Here is a 17,280-nt window from a genome sequence, read left to right as displayed (position 1 = left end):
TAGGCTGGTAGGTGTGAGTTATATGGGCTGTTATGGCTGAAGAGAGCGGGGCTGACTTCTGAGGGACAAAGCCCTTAGAAGACAGTGTCTTCAGACCCTGGGTACAGGGCATTGGCTCCATGCAGCATCTCAGCTGGTCCAGAGGTTGGTGGGAATCAGTAGTTCCTGTGTCATGGATAGACCCTGAGGTCTGCACGGGAGGCCCTGAAAATGCAAGATGGACATGGTGTGAGGGAAACGGAAACTTTCGTGATGACAGATGTCTTGGCAGAGGTTATGCATGGAAATGATGGCACAGCAACTCTATGCCTTTTGACTACCTACTACAAACCTTTGCCATCAGTCACATCATGTTACTTTCTTTAGAAGCCATAGTTTTTATGTTTTCTTCCACAAACCCTTGAAGGTTCCACTAGATTTGTTCAGACTTTATTTCCTCAAACTTTAGCCCAGATATCACCAGGATGGAGAAGTCCAGGAACATCTTATGGCTGGAATAGCTGAACTGACTAGTTTGCCCTTTGAATGAGAATGGCCCGTATAGGCTCATATGTTTGAATTCTTGTTCCCTAGTTGGTGGAATTGTTTGGGAAGGATTAGGAGGCGTGGCCTTGTTGGAGGAGGTGTGCCACTGGGGTTGTGCTTTGAGGCTTCAAAATTCCATTCCATTCCATTCTCAGTCTCCCCTCCCCTCTCCCCTCTCTCCCTCATGGTTGTGTCTTAAGATATAAGCACTTGGCTACTACTGCTTCACTGCCATGACTGCCTGACTGGAACCATGCTCCTAGCCCTTTGAAGTTGTAAGCCCCCAATAAACTCTTTTATCAGTTGCCTTGGTTATGCTGTCTTACAGCATTAGAAAAGTACCTAAAGCCCCACCACACACACACACACGCACACACACACCTTAACCTAGTAAATGTAGGCAAATACAGTGAAACCTTTGAACTAGACCATTCTGTAGATTAAAAACGGCTTATTGAGGAACAAATAGGGGACTGTCTCATGGAGTAGAGAGCAACAGATTGTCAGGAAAGCAAGCAGAATTTATGGCAGTCAGCAGGATGGGGGTGCTTGGAGCTGTGCAGGCTGCTCAGCATAAAGGGAAACTGGATGCCCTTGTCTAAGGCAGCTGACTAGGAAACTGGACTTTCCTGATAAGTTTTGCATCACAAGGTCTCTGAGGAAGGGGAAGCCCAGGTTTCTGTTTAGCCGGTTACATGAGTCTGGCCCAGGGTAGTCATCTTGGGACAGTGTCAGCTACACTGCCATTTTGTGTCCACTCTGTGACTTAACAGTAAAGCCTTCTTGGTCCAGACACAAGAACCTTCAGTGGCGACCCCTCTATGGGAGCGCTGTTCCTCTTTTTTATTTTCTTATGCTATTTCCTGGAATAAAGGTTGCTTCTAAAATTCTACCCTCTGTGAAATCCCTTCTTAACGTTCATAAGACACAAGACCTGGAAGTCACCAGTCCAGGGTGGCTTTGGTGACCATTGGTTATCCTGAACCCTAACTCTGTAAATCATGCTCTCCTCAGGCAAAAAAGCATCTGTTATATGCAAAGACCCTGTTCCCTATATTGTTACTTTCATTATCTCTACTTATATATGTTTATGCTATTATTGATAATATTAAATATTATTTATATATAAGGGACACTCAGGCAGACGTCTATTGGATAAGAGATTTATTAATACCATAAGTTGACAACATGACAGAGTCCTGAAGAGAGTTGAGACCCATGAGGCACAGTGGAGGCCCACTTTTATAGGTCTTCTGGGGGTCGCAATGGAAAGAAAAAAATGAAATAAAGGAGGACATGGCTACTCCTAAAGTGTGGAGAAGATTTTTACTGAAGATGTAAGGAAGAAAGAGGGCAGAGGGAAGAGTACCAGCTGAGCACAGGCTGTAGGCTAAACTGCCCTTTGAGAGGAGAAATGGGGGTAAGGGTAGGAGAGTATGAGGGATAGCGGAGACAAGAGAGGGGCTGCCTGGCCCAGGCCAGGAGGCCAAGAGACCAGGAGAGCTAGCCACTGTGGCTAAGTTACAGGGATGAGTTTGGGAGAAGAGAGGTAGAAGCCCAGCCCTTGGGTGGGAGGGGTCTGGAGTAAGGGGTGAGGTGAGGAGTTCTGGAAAGAGCACCAAGTGAGACTTGTCTGGGATTAGAGACCTAGTAGCAATCTCACGTGGTTTATGAGAAGCCCATAGTAAGGGCTTGAGGTCAGACTGCCTTGGATTCCTGGGTGTGAGGGCAGGGGAAGGCTTGGCCCTTCAGTTAACACTGGATATGCTACATGTTGTCCTTGATACTCAGAAAGCTGCATAAACCTCTGATGAGGGAAGTGAGAATTACAGTCACAGGTGGCCTTAGTGTGGTGCCTGCCACTGTTTTTAGAGTAGATGAGGTGGACTGGGAGCTTGAGTAACCCCCAGTCCATTAAATTACTTTCTAGTAAGGGACAGTGGTGAGTGAGGAGGCCATGACATTTTCCACATATGTGGGCCTGGCCCATCTTACCATGTCTGCCTGAGCAACATATACTTAGGCCGTGCTTCAGAACTCCAGGAGCTACATGGAGAGTCGACATAGACTGGGAAAATCCAACCTTAGCACAAAATCTACAGATGGCTCTATGAATTAAATGTGCTCATACATGCTTCCTGCCAAGGGGAATGCCAATCTCCCTTCAATTGCTGCTCCCTGTAAATGGGCTTCCCCCAAATCCTCCTCCAAAATGCTCCTAAACCTCTTGGGGGTGGGGAGTGGTATTAGCAGTATCCCAGTCTGGCATGAGAAAAGCCCACCCCTCCACAGTGCTGGCTCTAGGTCTAGCTCCAGGCTGCTGGTATGCACAGCCCACCCAGATTCCCAGGCACAGGATTTATCACGCCTGGGAGTATCTGCTTCCTCTCTGCCCCGAGGTGCCAACTTGAATGGATACATGAACAAACGTGGTCTACTACACAACAGGAAGGAGAGCACAGAGGGAGAGAAGACAGGGAGAGAGAAGGGAAGAGGGAGAGAAAGAAAGAAGAGGGAAGAGGGGAGGGAGGAAGGGGAAGCGGGCAGAAGCAGATCAGAAAACAGAAGATTTCAAAAAGGTCCCCTGTGCGGATGGGACTTGAAACTCGGGAGCAAGTGAGTTCATCTATTCCGGGAAGCCATGGGTTTGGACAGACATCTCCTTTGTGGTTAAGGTTCGGAAGGCTGTGAGCTGGCAGACACACCCTCACCCTTATAAGAGTTATGACAGGTACAAAAGTAAATATGGACAATATGGTAGGGGGAAAAGCCAGGATTCCACAGCCACAATACCCTTAGGGATTGCACAGACAATCCCTTAGTGGCTACACAGCTGATCCAGCAGCCATTGAATAAGACCACACAAGGTGTTCCACTTGGTGTGTGATCTCTGATGGATGTACTTTCAGTTTCAAATGAGTGGGTTTCTTAAGTATGTTAAGAAACAAAAGTAAAAGAACGAATAGCAAGTAGTGGACAGAAGGAAGCTGCAGAGAGCTGGCACAACATCATCGAAAGGGGTGCTTACGACATCCAGCAGAGATTGCCTGTGTAGCCTGGTGAGAGAGAGGAAACAACATAATCAGCTTACAGCATCCAGAAGAAACCAAAAGAAACCAACTGAATGCCCCCATGAAGCCCACAGAGTCTCTCTCTCTAGTCTCTCTCTCTCTCTCTCTCTCTCTCTCTCTCTCTCTCTCTCTCTCTCTCTCTCTAAGATTTACTTTTATTTATATGAGTACACTGTAGCTGGTTTCAGACCTGCCAGAAGAGGGCACCAGATCCCATTACAGATGGTTGTGAGCCACCATGTGGTTGCTCGGAATTGAACTTCAGGACCATCTGGAAGAGCAGTCAATGCTCTTAACCACTGAACCATCATCTCTCTAACCCCACAGACAGAGTTTCTTACTGGGGTCTATCCATGGATGAGCCTCCAGCTCCTTGCTCCCATTGGGAATTTATACCATGAATTAAACAATAGTATCTGTTTGTTGTAAAGGTACCATGTATTTGCTCTCTCAGGCTGTGTTGCTGTTTCTCCTCCTTGTTACAGAGCCCGGGGCTAGCCCATCCCCCCTCCAGCAGAAGGCCTTGGAGGACACCTGAAAGCAAAGGGGAGGAGGTGCCCTCGGTTCAGAGCCAGCTTCTCAGTAAGAGCTTAAACAGCATTCGACAATGTACCAATACAGGCTGTGTTACACACAGCTGGGCTGAGGGCTGGAGCAGCACGAGAAGCTGGATCCCCAGTCAGTGGCCAGGTGAAATACAGTACAGGGGGACAGAACCAGGTCCTTTTCCTTCAGTCACTTTGGAGATGAAATTCAGGGCTCCAAGCTTGCAAGGCAAGCAAGCACTCTCTCATTGAGCCACACTCCCACCCCTGGGTCAGACCCTTTTAGCCTGCCCTGATGCTGCTGGGATGACACAAGTCATGACTAGGGCACTTTTCTCATGGATCATGGACCACTGACCCTGAGTCTATGGATCAGTTGTCCACGTCTGTGTTACTATATTGATACATTACAACATAGGCTGGGACAATGAGTGGAACCACTATAGCAGTCATACCTATGCCTGGACAGTCACTGGGCTGCTATGTCTGAGTCTCGGGTTTTCTGTTTGTAGACTGCTGATCAATTACCCACTTCCTGAGAATCCCAGATGGCTTAATAAGGGAAAAAAGTCAAGTGGTTACTTGGTAGCTGGCACAAAGTGTGTACCCTTGTCCCTTGGTTCTGGCAAATGCACAAAATCTTCAGCATGGCTTGGACCCGTGTCTCGGCATCACAGGTGCCCGAGGAAATGAGCCCAGTCCTTCAGACTCAGCCTCCAGCAGACTGAGGATCTCCAGATACAAGACAGAGGGGCTGGTCAGCAGCCAAGGATGAAGATGGCGAAGCTCTGCCTCCTTTCGCTGAGAACAGAGAATCGATGGTGAGGGAATGCTTCAGGCCCTTGAGCATTCCACAAGCCAATAATAAAATTTAAAATCAATGGGGAGGCTGACAGCAAACCGATAGAGGGGCCAGAGGCCAGCGATGAGTCTCTGTGCTCAGAGCGGGCAGACAGCCTGGGCAAGCAGCAGGGCTTCCAGTGAACGGCCTACTGGAGAATTAGGGTGCTGATTACCCAGGCCACAGCTAAGGCACCGTTGGTCCTGGAACCCTGCCGGCATACTGCTCTCCAGGCCAAGTGTCTTTCCCGGGTAGGGGCCTAAGAGGAGCTGAGACTGTCCCAGAATGGTGATTTGGAAGTCAGCGTTGTACTGAGCATTATTTAGCCTCCGGCGGGGAGCTGCCAAAACCTGGCAGATGATAGTATTTTATAGCACCGATTCCAGCCACATTTTTAAAAATCGCACAGACACTGTGGTCTGGCACAGAGATTTAAACTATTTCTCAGCCGAGGGGCCGCACGTGTTCATTTATCCTCGCAAATATTTTGCAAGCCCTTTCCATGTGTCAGGGACGAGGTTGAGGCAGTCAGACAAGGCAGCAAGCTTCTGCTCAGGCTGCAGTTGCTGCCCACTGGCCTATCAGTCACCCACTATACAGCTAGGAAGGTGGAGCTCTGAAGCTTTGAAGAGCTCTGGAAAGGATGTGGTTGAACCCCCTGGGGAGAGCGTGGCAGGGAAAGGAGGTGTTGGTGAAGGATTGGTGACCTATGCATATCCTAAACAGTGGCTCTCAACCTTCCTAATGCTGTGACCCTTTAATGCAGTTTCTCATGCTGCGGTGACCCCCTCCACCATAAAATTATTTTACTGGTACCTCATAACTGTAATTTTGCTATTGTAATGAATCGTTATGCAAATAAATATGATATGTAGGATATCTGATCTGCGACTCCCAAAGGGGTCAATACCCGCAGGTTGAGAACACTGTCCTAAGAAGCCATTGTGGCATTGGAACTGAGGCAGCTGGGGATGGCAGAGGACACTGACAACATGAGATTTGAAGGATGTCAGTACCAAGGTGGCAGTGAAGCCTGCACTGGGCAAGGAAGCAGGTAAAAGAGCGAGGGAGAGGCTCAGAGCACAGCGGATGAGGATAGAGAGGGGGACGAGGAGAGGAAGAGAGAAGAAATTCTGTGGGTAAGCGACAGAGGCACAGAGACTGCGTGACGAGGAGACTATGCACGTACTAGAGAAACCAAGATCACCTATGTGTGACAGGCACAGACAGGAGATTCTGGGAGAGTGACAGAGACAGAGACACACGTTCTCATGACAGGAGGAGGATGTTGGTGGTGGAAAGAGAGAAATGGTTTGCACCGAGAAAGAGAGGGAGAGCAAGATATTGTATGTGAAGTCAGAGGGAGGGAAAAGAAGAGAGGGAGAGAGGTGAGGATAGGGCAAGAGAGAGGGAGAGGAGAAAAAGAGAAAAGGGGGGGTAGGGAGAGAGGGAGGGCGGGAAGGTGGGTGGTCACGTATTTCAAACCCACTTGTGCAGTTCTGTTTCTGGCAGTGTTTGGGCTCCATCTTTGAACTTTTGGAAATTTCTCTCAGAATTTCTGTGAATGAGCAATATTTGATAGTACCCCTTGTTAGCGCTTCTAATAAGCTCCACCCCACAGTTACCTGGCAACAGCCAGCAATGCCTGATTCACTATAAAAGGGGCTGCTTGCACCCTCGTCCATTCTCTAGCTCTTCCTTCTCATTCCCGTCTCCCTCCCTCCTGCTATGTTCATGGCAGGCCTCTACTACTCTCTATTCTCTCCCTCTCCTCTCTCTCTCTCTCTCTCTCTCTCTCTCTCTCTCTCTCTCTCTCTCCTTCCCAACTCCCCTTCCCATGCCCTAAATAAATTTTATTCTGTACTATACCTCAGGCTGGTACCTCAGGGGGAAGGGATGCTTCAGCATGGGCCTGCAGAGGCACCCCGTTTCTACCTTGCCTCTGCATATGCCTGGCTTTCCTTTCTTTTTTATAAAACACAACACCCCTGGGAGTGGTCTTCTGGTGTCGAGAATCCTGGGAGTCCTATCTAAGCTGCTCTGGAAAGCCCACAGTGGCTCTCACAACCCCAAGTGCCAAAATGGCTGATGTCACCCTCACGCTTGAGCGTGGGTCTGGGACAGTGTGGAACTGGAGGAGTGTTGCCTCCCATCCCTCTGTGAGGCCATGACCTTCTCTTGGTTTTGAGACAAGAGCAAGAGAAAGGAAAGGAGAAAACAATTAGCAAGCAGATGAGCGTCCTGTTTCCACTTCAGCTGCCAAGGGCAATCATTTATTTCAACTGAGGTATTTGGTAAATTAAAGCCACATGGAAGTTAAGTGTGCCGATTTCATGCTCTAACTGTTTGGAGTACAAACACCCAGGCCCAGCCTGTGTTTTGGAGAACTGAAGGCAGTAATTAACTCATAAGGTCTCAAACTAACAAACGACTTCCTTTACAAGCAAAGTGTCAATCGGACCTTGATTCATGAAGTCACTAATTGCTCTTCTTGGTTTCAAATTTACTTCAGAGCTTTAAATGGATTATACAGTATTATACGGTATCCCTGAATTGCCATGCTTGTGTGTGTGTGTGTGTGGGGGGGATGCTCAATATTAGGTGGGTTGTTCAACTTCTTTTTTTTTTTTTTTTGTCCCAAACCATTTTTGTCTCCCGACCGGAAGGTGGCCATCATTACGGGTGGATAAACACAGAACGCTGCGTGTGGCAAGGCTCGAAGAACAGCGGTGCAGGTAAGTGAGGCCCGGGCTCAAGCAAAGGTGGAACCGTTCCAGCCCACGTTAGCTGCGTTCATGTCGTAATAGTTGATGTAGACCCGGTCAGGGCTGATGTGCAGGCGATCGGACAGCAGGCCGCACAGTAGCTGGCTGTAGTTGTGGTTCTGGGTGCCACCGATCTTGCCGATGCTGTGCAGGCTGCAGAGGGTGCAGGGGTCGTTCGTGTTGCTAAAAGTCATGAGCTGGTCCGGGACCACGTGCACTGCGATGTACTGTGCCGGCTTGCCAGTGGCCTGCACCAGCTGCAGGGTGAGCTCGGAGAGCAATCCCTCTGGCACTGAGGCGCGGGGAACATTGGTGTTCATGATGAACATTGGCATGGTGGCGGAGAGACTGCGAGCGAGGACTGGAGGACGGTGTAAAGCACTCAACTTCTCTTCTTATTATTTAAGACAGGAGTCCCTCACTGAGCCTACAGCTCCCTGATTTGGTTAGCTTGGCTGGGTAGCAAGTCCCGGGGATCCCCCTGTCTCCACCTCCTCAGCACCAGAATTACACGTATGTGCTGCCACACCCGACTTTTACATGAGTACTGGGGATTAAACTCATTTCTTCATGCTTACCCAGCAAGCACGCTTACCCACTGAGCCACTCTCCCAGCCCCAGAGTACATTATTTTAGAAAAGATAAACAACAGAAAGTCAATTCAGACCAAAGCTCGACGCCGGCTACCTGGGTAACTGCAGACTGGAACAATGGCAGGGACAGTGTCAGAAATCGGAAGGGCCTCGGAGTTTCCAAATGAACCAGCCCTCAAATTAAAACTGCTTCCTCTCAGCTTCGTCAGAGACAGCCAGCCAGGTAGGCACATCCTTTTGTCTACCTTACTTTGGCTAATGAAACCCCTCCACGCCCCGAGGTTGTGAGCACAGGGCTGGTGTGGGCAGCCTCCTTCCTGTGACTTCTCAGATTGGGCCCCTGTACGGGTCTCCCTGGAGCTGTTAGAGGAGGTCTATGGAGACCCACTGCCAGCAGAGGAAAGCCCTACAGACACTAACTACTGCTTACACGTTTAGCCCAAACATCAACATTTAAATCAAATCTAACCTTGAGCTCCCCTCATCTGTTAGCAGTGAGATTTCCTTTCCCTGCTGACCACATCCACCCAACATATACCGCTTGGGCGCAAGGAATAGCCTGAGCTCGCAGCAATTGAGAACCAACAGATGGGGAAGGTTCTCACATGTCCTATTGCAAAGCTCACTCAGAAGCTCTGCTAATCAAGACCATCCACTACAGGCCCAAGGTCAGACATATAGGCCAACTCAGAACAAACGAGTCCAGAGCAAACTCGCACATTTGTGGTCCACTGCTGCTTTTTTTTCTGACAAGGGCGCCAAGGGAATTAAATGGGGGAGAGAATAATGTTTTCAACAAATGGTGAGGAGAATGGAGTTGGACGTTTTCATTGCATCATTTGTAGGCGTTAACTGCAAATGGATCACAGACTTAAAGGCAATATCCAGACTTCTAAACCTCTTAGAAGAAAACATGGGGGAAATCTTCATGAACTTAGGCAAGGCAAGGTCACCCTGGCAACAGAGACTCTAATTTGGACACGATTAAGCACTTTGGACCTTTAATGGGCTCTGCACTGGTTGGTTGGTTTGTCAACCTGACACAAGTTGGAGTCATCTGGAAAGAATGAGCCTCAATAGAGGAAAAAAATACCATCAGCATGGCCTGCAGGCAACACTGTAGGATGTTTTCTTGATTAATGGTTGATGTAGGAGGCCCAGTCCACAGTGGGCAGCACCACCCCTAGGCAGGTGGATCCGAGTTGTATGAGAAAGTAGGCTGAGCAAGCCATTGGGAGTAAGTTGTGTTCCTCCATGGTCTCTGCTTCAGTTCCTGATTCCAGGTTCCCGCCTCCACTTCCCTCAGTGATGGGGACATATAAGCCAATACACTCTCCCACCCACCAAGTGGCTTTGGGTCCTGGTGCTTTATCACAGTAAGAGAAAGCGAACTAAAACAGGAAGGATGTACAAAGAATAACTCGCAGACCTCAAGAAAATATGTGCAGGCCATAGACCTGGTAATGGCCTTATTGCTGGAACAAACAGGGAATCTCTTGTGTCGGTGTAAAAGCCCGAATCATCCAGCTTAAGTAAGCAAAGGGTTTAAGAGGGGTATGCAGCATCTCAGTGTCACTAGGCACTGTGCAATGCTCAGTAAAAGCACAGGGAGATACAGGCCATGTCCTCAAGGACAGCTATGAGCAAATGAGAAATAAAGGGTTGGTCAGGATGTCTGGTAGATGGTGAGAAAAAGGACAATGGAGGTAAGGCGTCTGAAGGCTGGAGAGGTGGCTTGGCATTAAGAGCACTCAGTGTTCTTTCGGAGGACCCAGGTTCAGTCCCCAGTGCTAACGCATGACAGCTTACAACCCTCCTGAACTCCATTTCTGGTGGGTTTGACTCCCTTTTCTAGTTTCTACAGACACCAGCCATGAATGCATGTAGTACACACACACACACACACACACACACACACACACACACACACATATACATACATACAGGCATGAATGCATGCAGCACACATACATACATACATAGAGGCATAGAATGCATGCAGCACACACACATACATATATAATACATACAGGCATGAATGCATGCAGCATGTGCACACATACACATACATACATACATACATACATACATGCATACATACATTCATACAGGCAAAATACTCATATAAAATAAACCAACCCTTCAAAGAGTGAGGTGTCAACCTTCTATTTCACAATAAACACAGAGTATGATTTCACACATTCAAGTTTAAAACAAACCGTGTGTCCACATGTGTGCATGTGGTATAAAAACCTAGACCAGTGGCTCTCAACCTTCCTAACGCTGACCCTTTAATACAGTTCCTAATGTTGTGGTGATCCCCCAACCATAGCATTATTTTTGTTGCTACTTCATAATTGTAATTTTACTACTCGTAGAATCATAATGTAAATAGTTGTGTCTTAGGTGACACCTGTGAAACGATCTTCAAACCCCTCCCACCCCAAGAGGTTGTGACCCCCTGGTTGAGAAGCACTGACCCAGAAAGAGGATTGGGCAAGTGTTTGAAGAGTCTTGAAATCATCACTCCTGAAAGAAAGTTAAGGCAGGACACAGGAGAAGGGGTCTTTGGGCATTGTTTGGCGGAGTCTTTTTTTTTTTTTTTTTTTGCATTACTTCACTATAATTCAACAAGTGTGCTATTAAATATTTCGGTAATGAAATCTTTTGAGAGAGAGAGAGAGTCCCAGCAGCGGCCATATAAGGAACTGCAGGTAGTCTGGACACTCAGAGGAGGGAGGTGTGACCTTGGACTGTCAAGGTGACAGAAGAAAGTCTGTGGGAAGGACATCTGATTTGGAACTGCTGTGGCAGGGCAGGGAGCTGTGGGGACTCAGGTAGCAACAGGGTAGAAGTATAACAAAGACCCAGGACTGCCCAGTAGAAAGCCTGCAAGTACGTTTGTTCATCAGACCAGACTCATTTCAGACATCTGACATCTGTCAGAACTGAAGATTTATTTCATGTGGAAGAAGAAGGAAGAAAAAAGAGGAGTAAAGAAAGAGAGGAGAGATAGAGAGAAGAAAAAGGAGAGCTGGGAGGAGCAAAGGAAGGAGGGAGGGAGAGAGGGAGAGAGGGAGAGAGGGAGAGAAGGAGGATCAGTCCAAACTAAAACTCCTGGACCATTTAAGGCAACCATATCTGTTAAGCCAGTGGTTCTCAACCTCTGGGTTTCAACCCTTTGGACTCACATATCAGATATCCTGCAGATCAGATATTTTCACTACAATTCATAATCAGAAAATTTACAGTTATGAGGTAGCAACAAAATAATTTCATGGTCAGAGGTCACCACAGCACCAGGAACGGTACTGAAGAAGGGTTGTAACGTTAGGAAGATTGAAGACCTCTGTTAGGCAGAGATGAGAGTTCTGAAGATCCCTGGGTTTGTGCAGTTGGTTTCTTGAGAGATGTGACCATTTGGAGCAGCAGTGGTGTCATTTTCTCCTTGAAAATCACGTTCTCTGCATCATCATCCAATCAGCCTTCAGAGACAGGTCGAAGTGTCTTTCACACTAGCCTGCTGCCTGGAACTGCGGTTACCTGTATGAAGAACACACAGGGAACACTGAAGTCTTCCACTTGGCCAACCCCAGCTTGATCTTAGGGGAGGCAGAGTGAGGCTTCACTTCTGAATGGGAAAGACTGGGACAAGTCCGCAGTGCACAGATATGAGGTCCTGATGTGAGAATCCGCAGCCCAGGGCAGGGCGTTCCCATCCACTGTTTCTGGAAATGTAGTCTCGCTTGCCATGCATTCCTGGAAGCATTTATAAAAGCCAGTCATAGCAGTGGTAGCAAAATGTTTTTAAGGACTTTGTCTTCCTCCCAACCGGGACTTCTTGGAGTCACAACACCGTCTAAAATGAATTGCTAGGGCTCTGAGGTCCACAAGCTAGGATTACAGCCAGCCTGACTGCCCATCCTTTTCAATTTGAAACAAAGTAAAAACTTGGGTTGTTGGCCGGAATTAATTGTTTAAATTCGAGAAAGAAAATAAACATAAAACAACCAAGCCAGTCAAAACCTGGACTAAGTCAAAGCAGCTGAGGGGTATGTTTGGTAGAAAACTGGAGTTTAAAACGCAAGCGGTTCATAAACAGAACAGGGAGATGTGCTGGCTCTCCTCTCAGAGGCAAGAACATTTCAGAGAGGATAGAAACGAAGGGCCTTCAACTGCAGTAGCGTTTCTTCCTCTGCAAAACCCCACAGCCCGAACCAATGAGGACAATTCAAATAGGCTGCACTCTGCCCCGAGGACATAACTACCAGCCTTTAAACACTGTCGTAGTCATCAGGGCCCTTGATCAGAGGGGAAAATCCAAGCAGGCAACTAATATTCAATGCACCGCTTGCACTAAACTAGAGGTGAGCTTTAGTCCAACATCATTCTCTCACCCTCAGCGCGCATGCGCGGCCTAACACCCGAGGGTTCAAGTTGAGTCACCGCGATTACAACATTTTATTTATTTTTCCCAGCTCTCAGCTGCTGTTGCTTTCCCCCTTTCAAGCAAATTAATAAAAATTCCTTCCAAGTTGTAAACATGAGATGGGAACCTCAGCTTTCATGCCTGAAGGGCTTACTTCCACATCTTCATGAAAGATGCTACAATTTAAAAAAAAAAAATATTGGAAGTTATTTGGGTGAGAACAGCCGCCCTTCATAAATACGGACTGAACAAGGATGCTACACCATTGGTTAATCTTACAGCCGTAGCAAATGAGTGGAAGAGAAGACTTGCAGATAAATGACTTTGTCCATAGCCAGAAGCCAAGTGCGTATGATAAAGCACGAACTCCTCTAACACAAGAATAAATCTACTTCATGTTTCCTCCTTGTATAGTGTGCTTATAAAATTCAGGCCAGCATGACAACGCAGCGTTCTAATATAAACAGTGCTAAGATGAACACAATTCTTCTTACTCATGATTAATATATTAGACAAATCTTCTCTGAATCATTTAGGCAAATCATCCTTCTATATTCATGGTGAGGGCAGATTTTCCGCTTCTTATCTCAGTGACAAACAGCCTTTCACTTCCATTACCCTAAATAACCACTGGGACTTCTACCTAGAGGTTGTTCTTAATAAGGGAAAATTGCATGGTGACACACGTTTGTGTCTCTAATCCCCAAGGACAGAAAATATAAAATATACAGTTGAGATGCTGGCAGAACATGGAAAATTTATGAACCAACCAAGGAAAATGGCATAGGCTGGGGTGGGGAGACAGCTCTGTTGGTAATGGTTACTTTGCAAGTTATGAGGACCTGGTGAGCCAAGCTAGAGACCCTGTCTCAAAAACCAAGATGGCGACTGTGCACGTAATTCAGCCTTCAGAGTGCTTGCCTAGCAAGCACAAAGCTCTGAGTTTGATCCTCAGGCACTGCATAAAACCAATGGTGGGAACCCTAGGACACTGAAGTGGGAAGATCAGGAGTTCAAGGCCAGCCTGTCTACAAAGACCGGCATAGCTAAAACTCCACCTAATTCAAAACTGGTGAACTTGAGTCTATAAATAAGGTTTAGATTATTTACCTTTATTTTACGTATAAGAGTGTTTTGTTTATATTGTGTGTGTATGAGAGAGAGAGAGAGAGAGAGAGAGAGAGAGAGAGAGAGAGAGAACCACATGTATGCAGTGCCTGTAGAAGTCGGTTTTCTGTCAGGGCCCCTAGATCCGGAGTTGCAGATGGTTGGGAGTTGCCATGTGGATGCTGGGAACTGAATCCAGATCCTGTGTTAGAGTAGCCAGTGTTCTGAACCACTGAACCATTCCCCCAATTCCATAAGTAATTTTAAAAAATTAACAACAGAAAGGTAGACAACATCCTGAGGATGCATATTTACAAAACACAAGCATGCATATATATATATATATATATATATATATGCCCATGAACACACACACACACACACACACACACACACACACACACAAAGATGTGTGCCCTGGGGGTCCAAGAAGCTAGTGGAACTTCAAACATGCAAGATGCAGAGCCAGGAGCAGGGTAGCTGAGAGGAGTTAAGCCCTACAACTTGTAATTCAGCTATGGAGTTGAGGTTGGAGTGTGGGGAGGGCAGGGACTGTTTTATATTCTTATTAGCTGGAAAGGGTTTGTTAAATGAATTCTCAGCATAAACAAGAAGCCAGAAAAAATGTACCCATATCTAAGGACAGTGTGGGCCTGTCAAGCCAGCAGCATGCAGAATGTGCAAGGCTGAACTTGGAAGGAGAAGCCCCACTTTAGGAATGAGGAACCTAAGGAATCTAGGTGATCTGGTTTCCCGTGTTAACAGTGAAAGGAAATGGAAACATAAAACTAAAAAAGAATCTAGTACATAACAAACCGAGGCTTTGATTACCCACCCCCCAGCCACCCGCCCCCACTCCCAATTCCGCTCTCCCAAAATTTAGTTCTTGCAGAGGCCAACGGTAAATCCTCCCCACCTGTTTCTCTTTTCCTAACTGTGGGGATAGATGCGTCTTAAAGGAGGGTTGTCATGGAGATTTGATAGCGAAGGGATAACTGAGCTGATGGTTATCAGTTAAGATGCCTCGGGCTATAATGTGAAAGGAAAATTCGACTTCCCCTGGTTTAGAAACAATGCATTTTATTGACTCTAGGTCTCGGTAACTCTGCAAAGGGGGTGGATTTTCGAGATTTGGGTGGAGCAGTGAGTGGTTGGCCAGGGCTTCAGTTCTCAGGGAGTCTCTGGATTCTTCTGTGGCCAGGCTGCCTTCCTGCAGTGAGATGATCCACACTTCCAGACCACATGGCGGCTCCCTCTCAGTAGCTTCCTTTCTCCAGCCACCTAGTCCAGTCCTCAACTGCCCTCTACTGGATTCACAGCCCCTCCCCAGTAAGTGAGTGAGACTGGGGAGCCTGCTGCTCTATGTGACAGTAGAGGGATAGATGACAATGACAGATCCTTACGGTACAGTCACAGAGCTGTGACTATATCTTCATGTCATCTGAGCTTAAAGAGGGGTTTGGGTTAAAACCAGAAAAAGGCCCCTCCCTCTGGTTTTTATTTATGTAGTTTTAAACTATTTCTTTTTATTCATGTGTATGCGTGTGTGTGAGCATATGCTATGCATATAGGTCCCCACAGAGATCAGGAGAGAGCAAATGATCCACTGAAGCTGTAGATCCACTGAAGCTGGTTGTGAGCTGCCTGGCATGGGTGCTGGGAATTGAACTCAGGTCCTCTGGGATGGTAGCAGGCACTCTGATCTAATAAGCCATCATCCGGGCCCATTTCTCTGGCTTCTCAAAAGTGGTTATCATAGCAGGTAAATTTCCTGGCACTTATGGTAGAGCTGGGGCAGGTCTAAAATCTTTGCATTATTCCAGGAACTCTCATACCTTCCTGCACAGTAAAGGTATAGGAATTGTCATTTTACAGATAAGTAAACAGAGGCTGAGAAAGACAAACTAATGGCCCAACATTACACACACAGTCAAATGAGCGGTTGGTACTAGCACAGCGCTCTTTCTGATTCAGAAGATTTATATGTCAGTCAGAATGTATCCTGTGCACCTGATGTCTGAATACAACGCAGAGGTAGGAAGATGGTGCTCGAACCCCTGGAATTGGTGACACACAGTTGCGAGCTGCGTGTGGGGCTGGGAATCAAGTCTAGGGCCTCTGCCAGACTAACAACTAATCTTAACCACTGAGCCTATTAACCAGCCACTGTTCTGTACTTTTGAAAAAGCTGTAGGATGTCATTTCTCCAAAAGCATGTTGTAATGCAGATATCCATTCCCCCCACTGGCCAGCCTAGAACGTTAAGCTGCCACCTCATGTGACATCATTACGTCTGCACTGAAACCCCACCCCCTATTCCACTGGGATGTTAGATTCTAAGAATGGTGGAAGCTGGCAGTCCTCTTCTAGCTCTGGAGCTCAGAGATACAAGAGGAAAAGTCCCCTTCTATCAAGACCAAGTCCCCTACACCTTGTCCCTTTGTATGGCTTGATGTAAATGCTCCAGCTCTACAATTATGTGCTGGGGATGGGGGGCACTATTTTGGGAAGTTCTAGAAACTTTGGGAGGTGGGGCCTAGTTGAAGGAAATAGATCACTGGGGCAAGATGTGTCTTTGAAGGTTACATGGGGTCTCCAGTAACCTCCCCTCTCTATTTCCTATCCTCATGAGTTAAGGGCTACTCATGCTACTGTGATGTTCAGCTCAAAAGTATGGGGCTAAGTGGCCATGGACTGGAGCCCTCTGAAACCGTGAGCTGACACACATCTCCCTTTAAGTTGCTCATGTCAGAGATTTTGTCATGGTTGTGAGGAAAGTCATTTATCACCAAAGTCTCCTTCTCGATGTCTCATGATCAAGACCAATGTGCCTACACCAGGGCCCTTTCACTGGCCATGACCCTTTAGACATGGAGCTCCTTGGTGGCCAACATCCCCTAATCAGAGAGGAAGTGTCTCACCTTTCCTACAAACAAAACAGTACCACCTTCCGCTTCACGGGCTGTGTTGGTGGTGGTCTTATGTGTTTAGAGAGGGTTTTTATATATATATATATGACTAATTGTCATTTTTCTGGTTATCTTTGTTGACTGACAGAAGCTTTGCTTGTAATCCTGCACTAGAATTTGAATATTTTGATGAAGAGACTTAGGTTTTCACTGCTCTATCCCCTCAGCACCTTGCATAGTACCTGGCTTCTGCCCGGCACTCTTTAATACAGAAGGAATGAATAGACAAGTGTCACAATAACTGTCAGGGACTGTCATAATCCCCAGGACACCTCTGGGAAGTCCTGTCTAAATAATTTGTCTAAAACCAGTGTTTCTCAAATCCGACCACTTAACACATTTGTGTGTGTGCTGTGTGAGACGCTAACATTTCAAAGAATGCTCTAAGGTCTGTTGAAATCACCATGGGAAGCACTGCCCTGCTAGGCTTTCATT

At 47.0% G+C, this 17,280-nt stretch overlaps 1 protein-coding gene across 1 annotated transcript; it reads right to left on the bottom strand.

Annotated features, from left to right (window-relative positions):
* Positions 1-7,734: 7,734 nt before the first annotated feature.
* On the bottom strand, positions 7,735-8,082 carry LOC116902760 (macrophage migration inhibitory factor-like). The gene has a single exon (XM_032905108.1). It carries the CDS (start codon positions 8,080-8,082, stop codon positions 7,735-7,737), a length of 348 nt encoding a protein of 115 aa, XP_032760999.1.
* Positions 8,083-17,280: the final 9,198 nt, after the last annotated feature.

The sequence above is a fragment of the Rattus rattus genome, chromosome 6 (genome assembly GCF_011064425.1).
Source record: "Rattus rattus isolate New Zealand chromosome 6, Rrattus_CSIRO_v1, whole genome shotgun sequence".
Classification (NCBI taxonomy): Eukaryota; Metazoa; Chordata; class Mammalia; order Rodentia; family Muridae; genus Rattus; species Rattus rattus.
Note: the sequence above shows the minus strand (reverse complement) of the source record. Positions and strands in the feature narration are given on the sequence as shown.

What these genes read in the sequence shown, in the direction of transcription:
- LOC116902760 (XM_032905108.1), bottom strand. Translation starts at nt 8,082, where the DNA reads ATGCCAATGTTCATCATGAACACCAATGTTCCCCGCGCCTCAGTGCCA.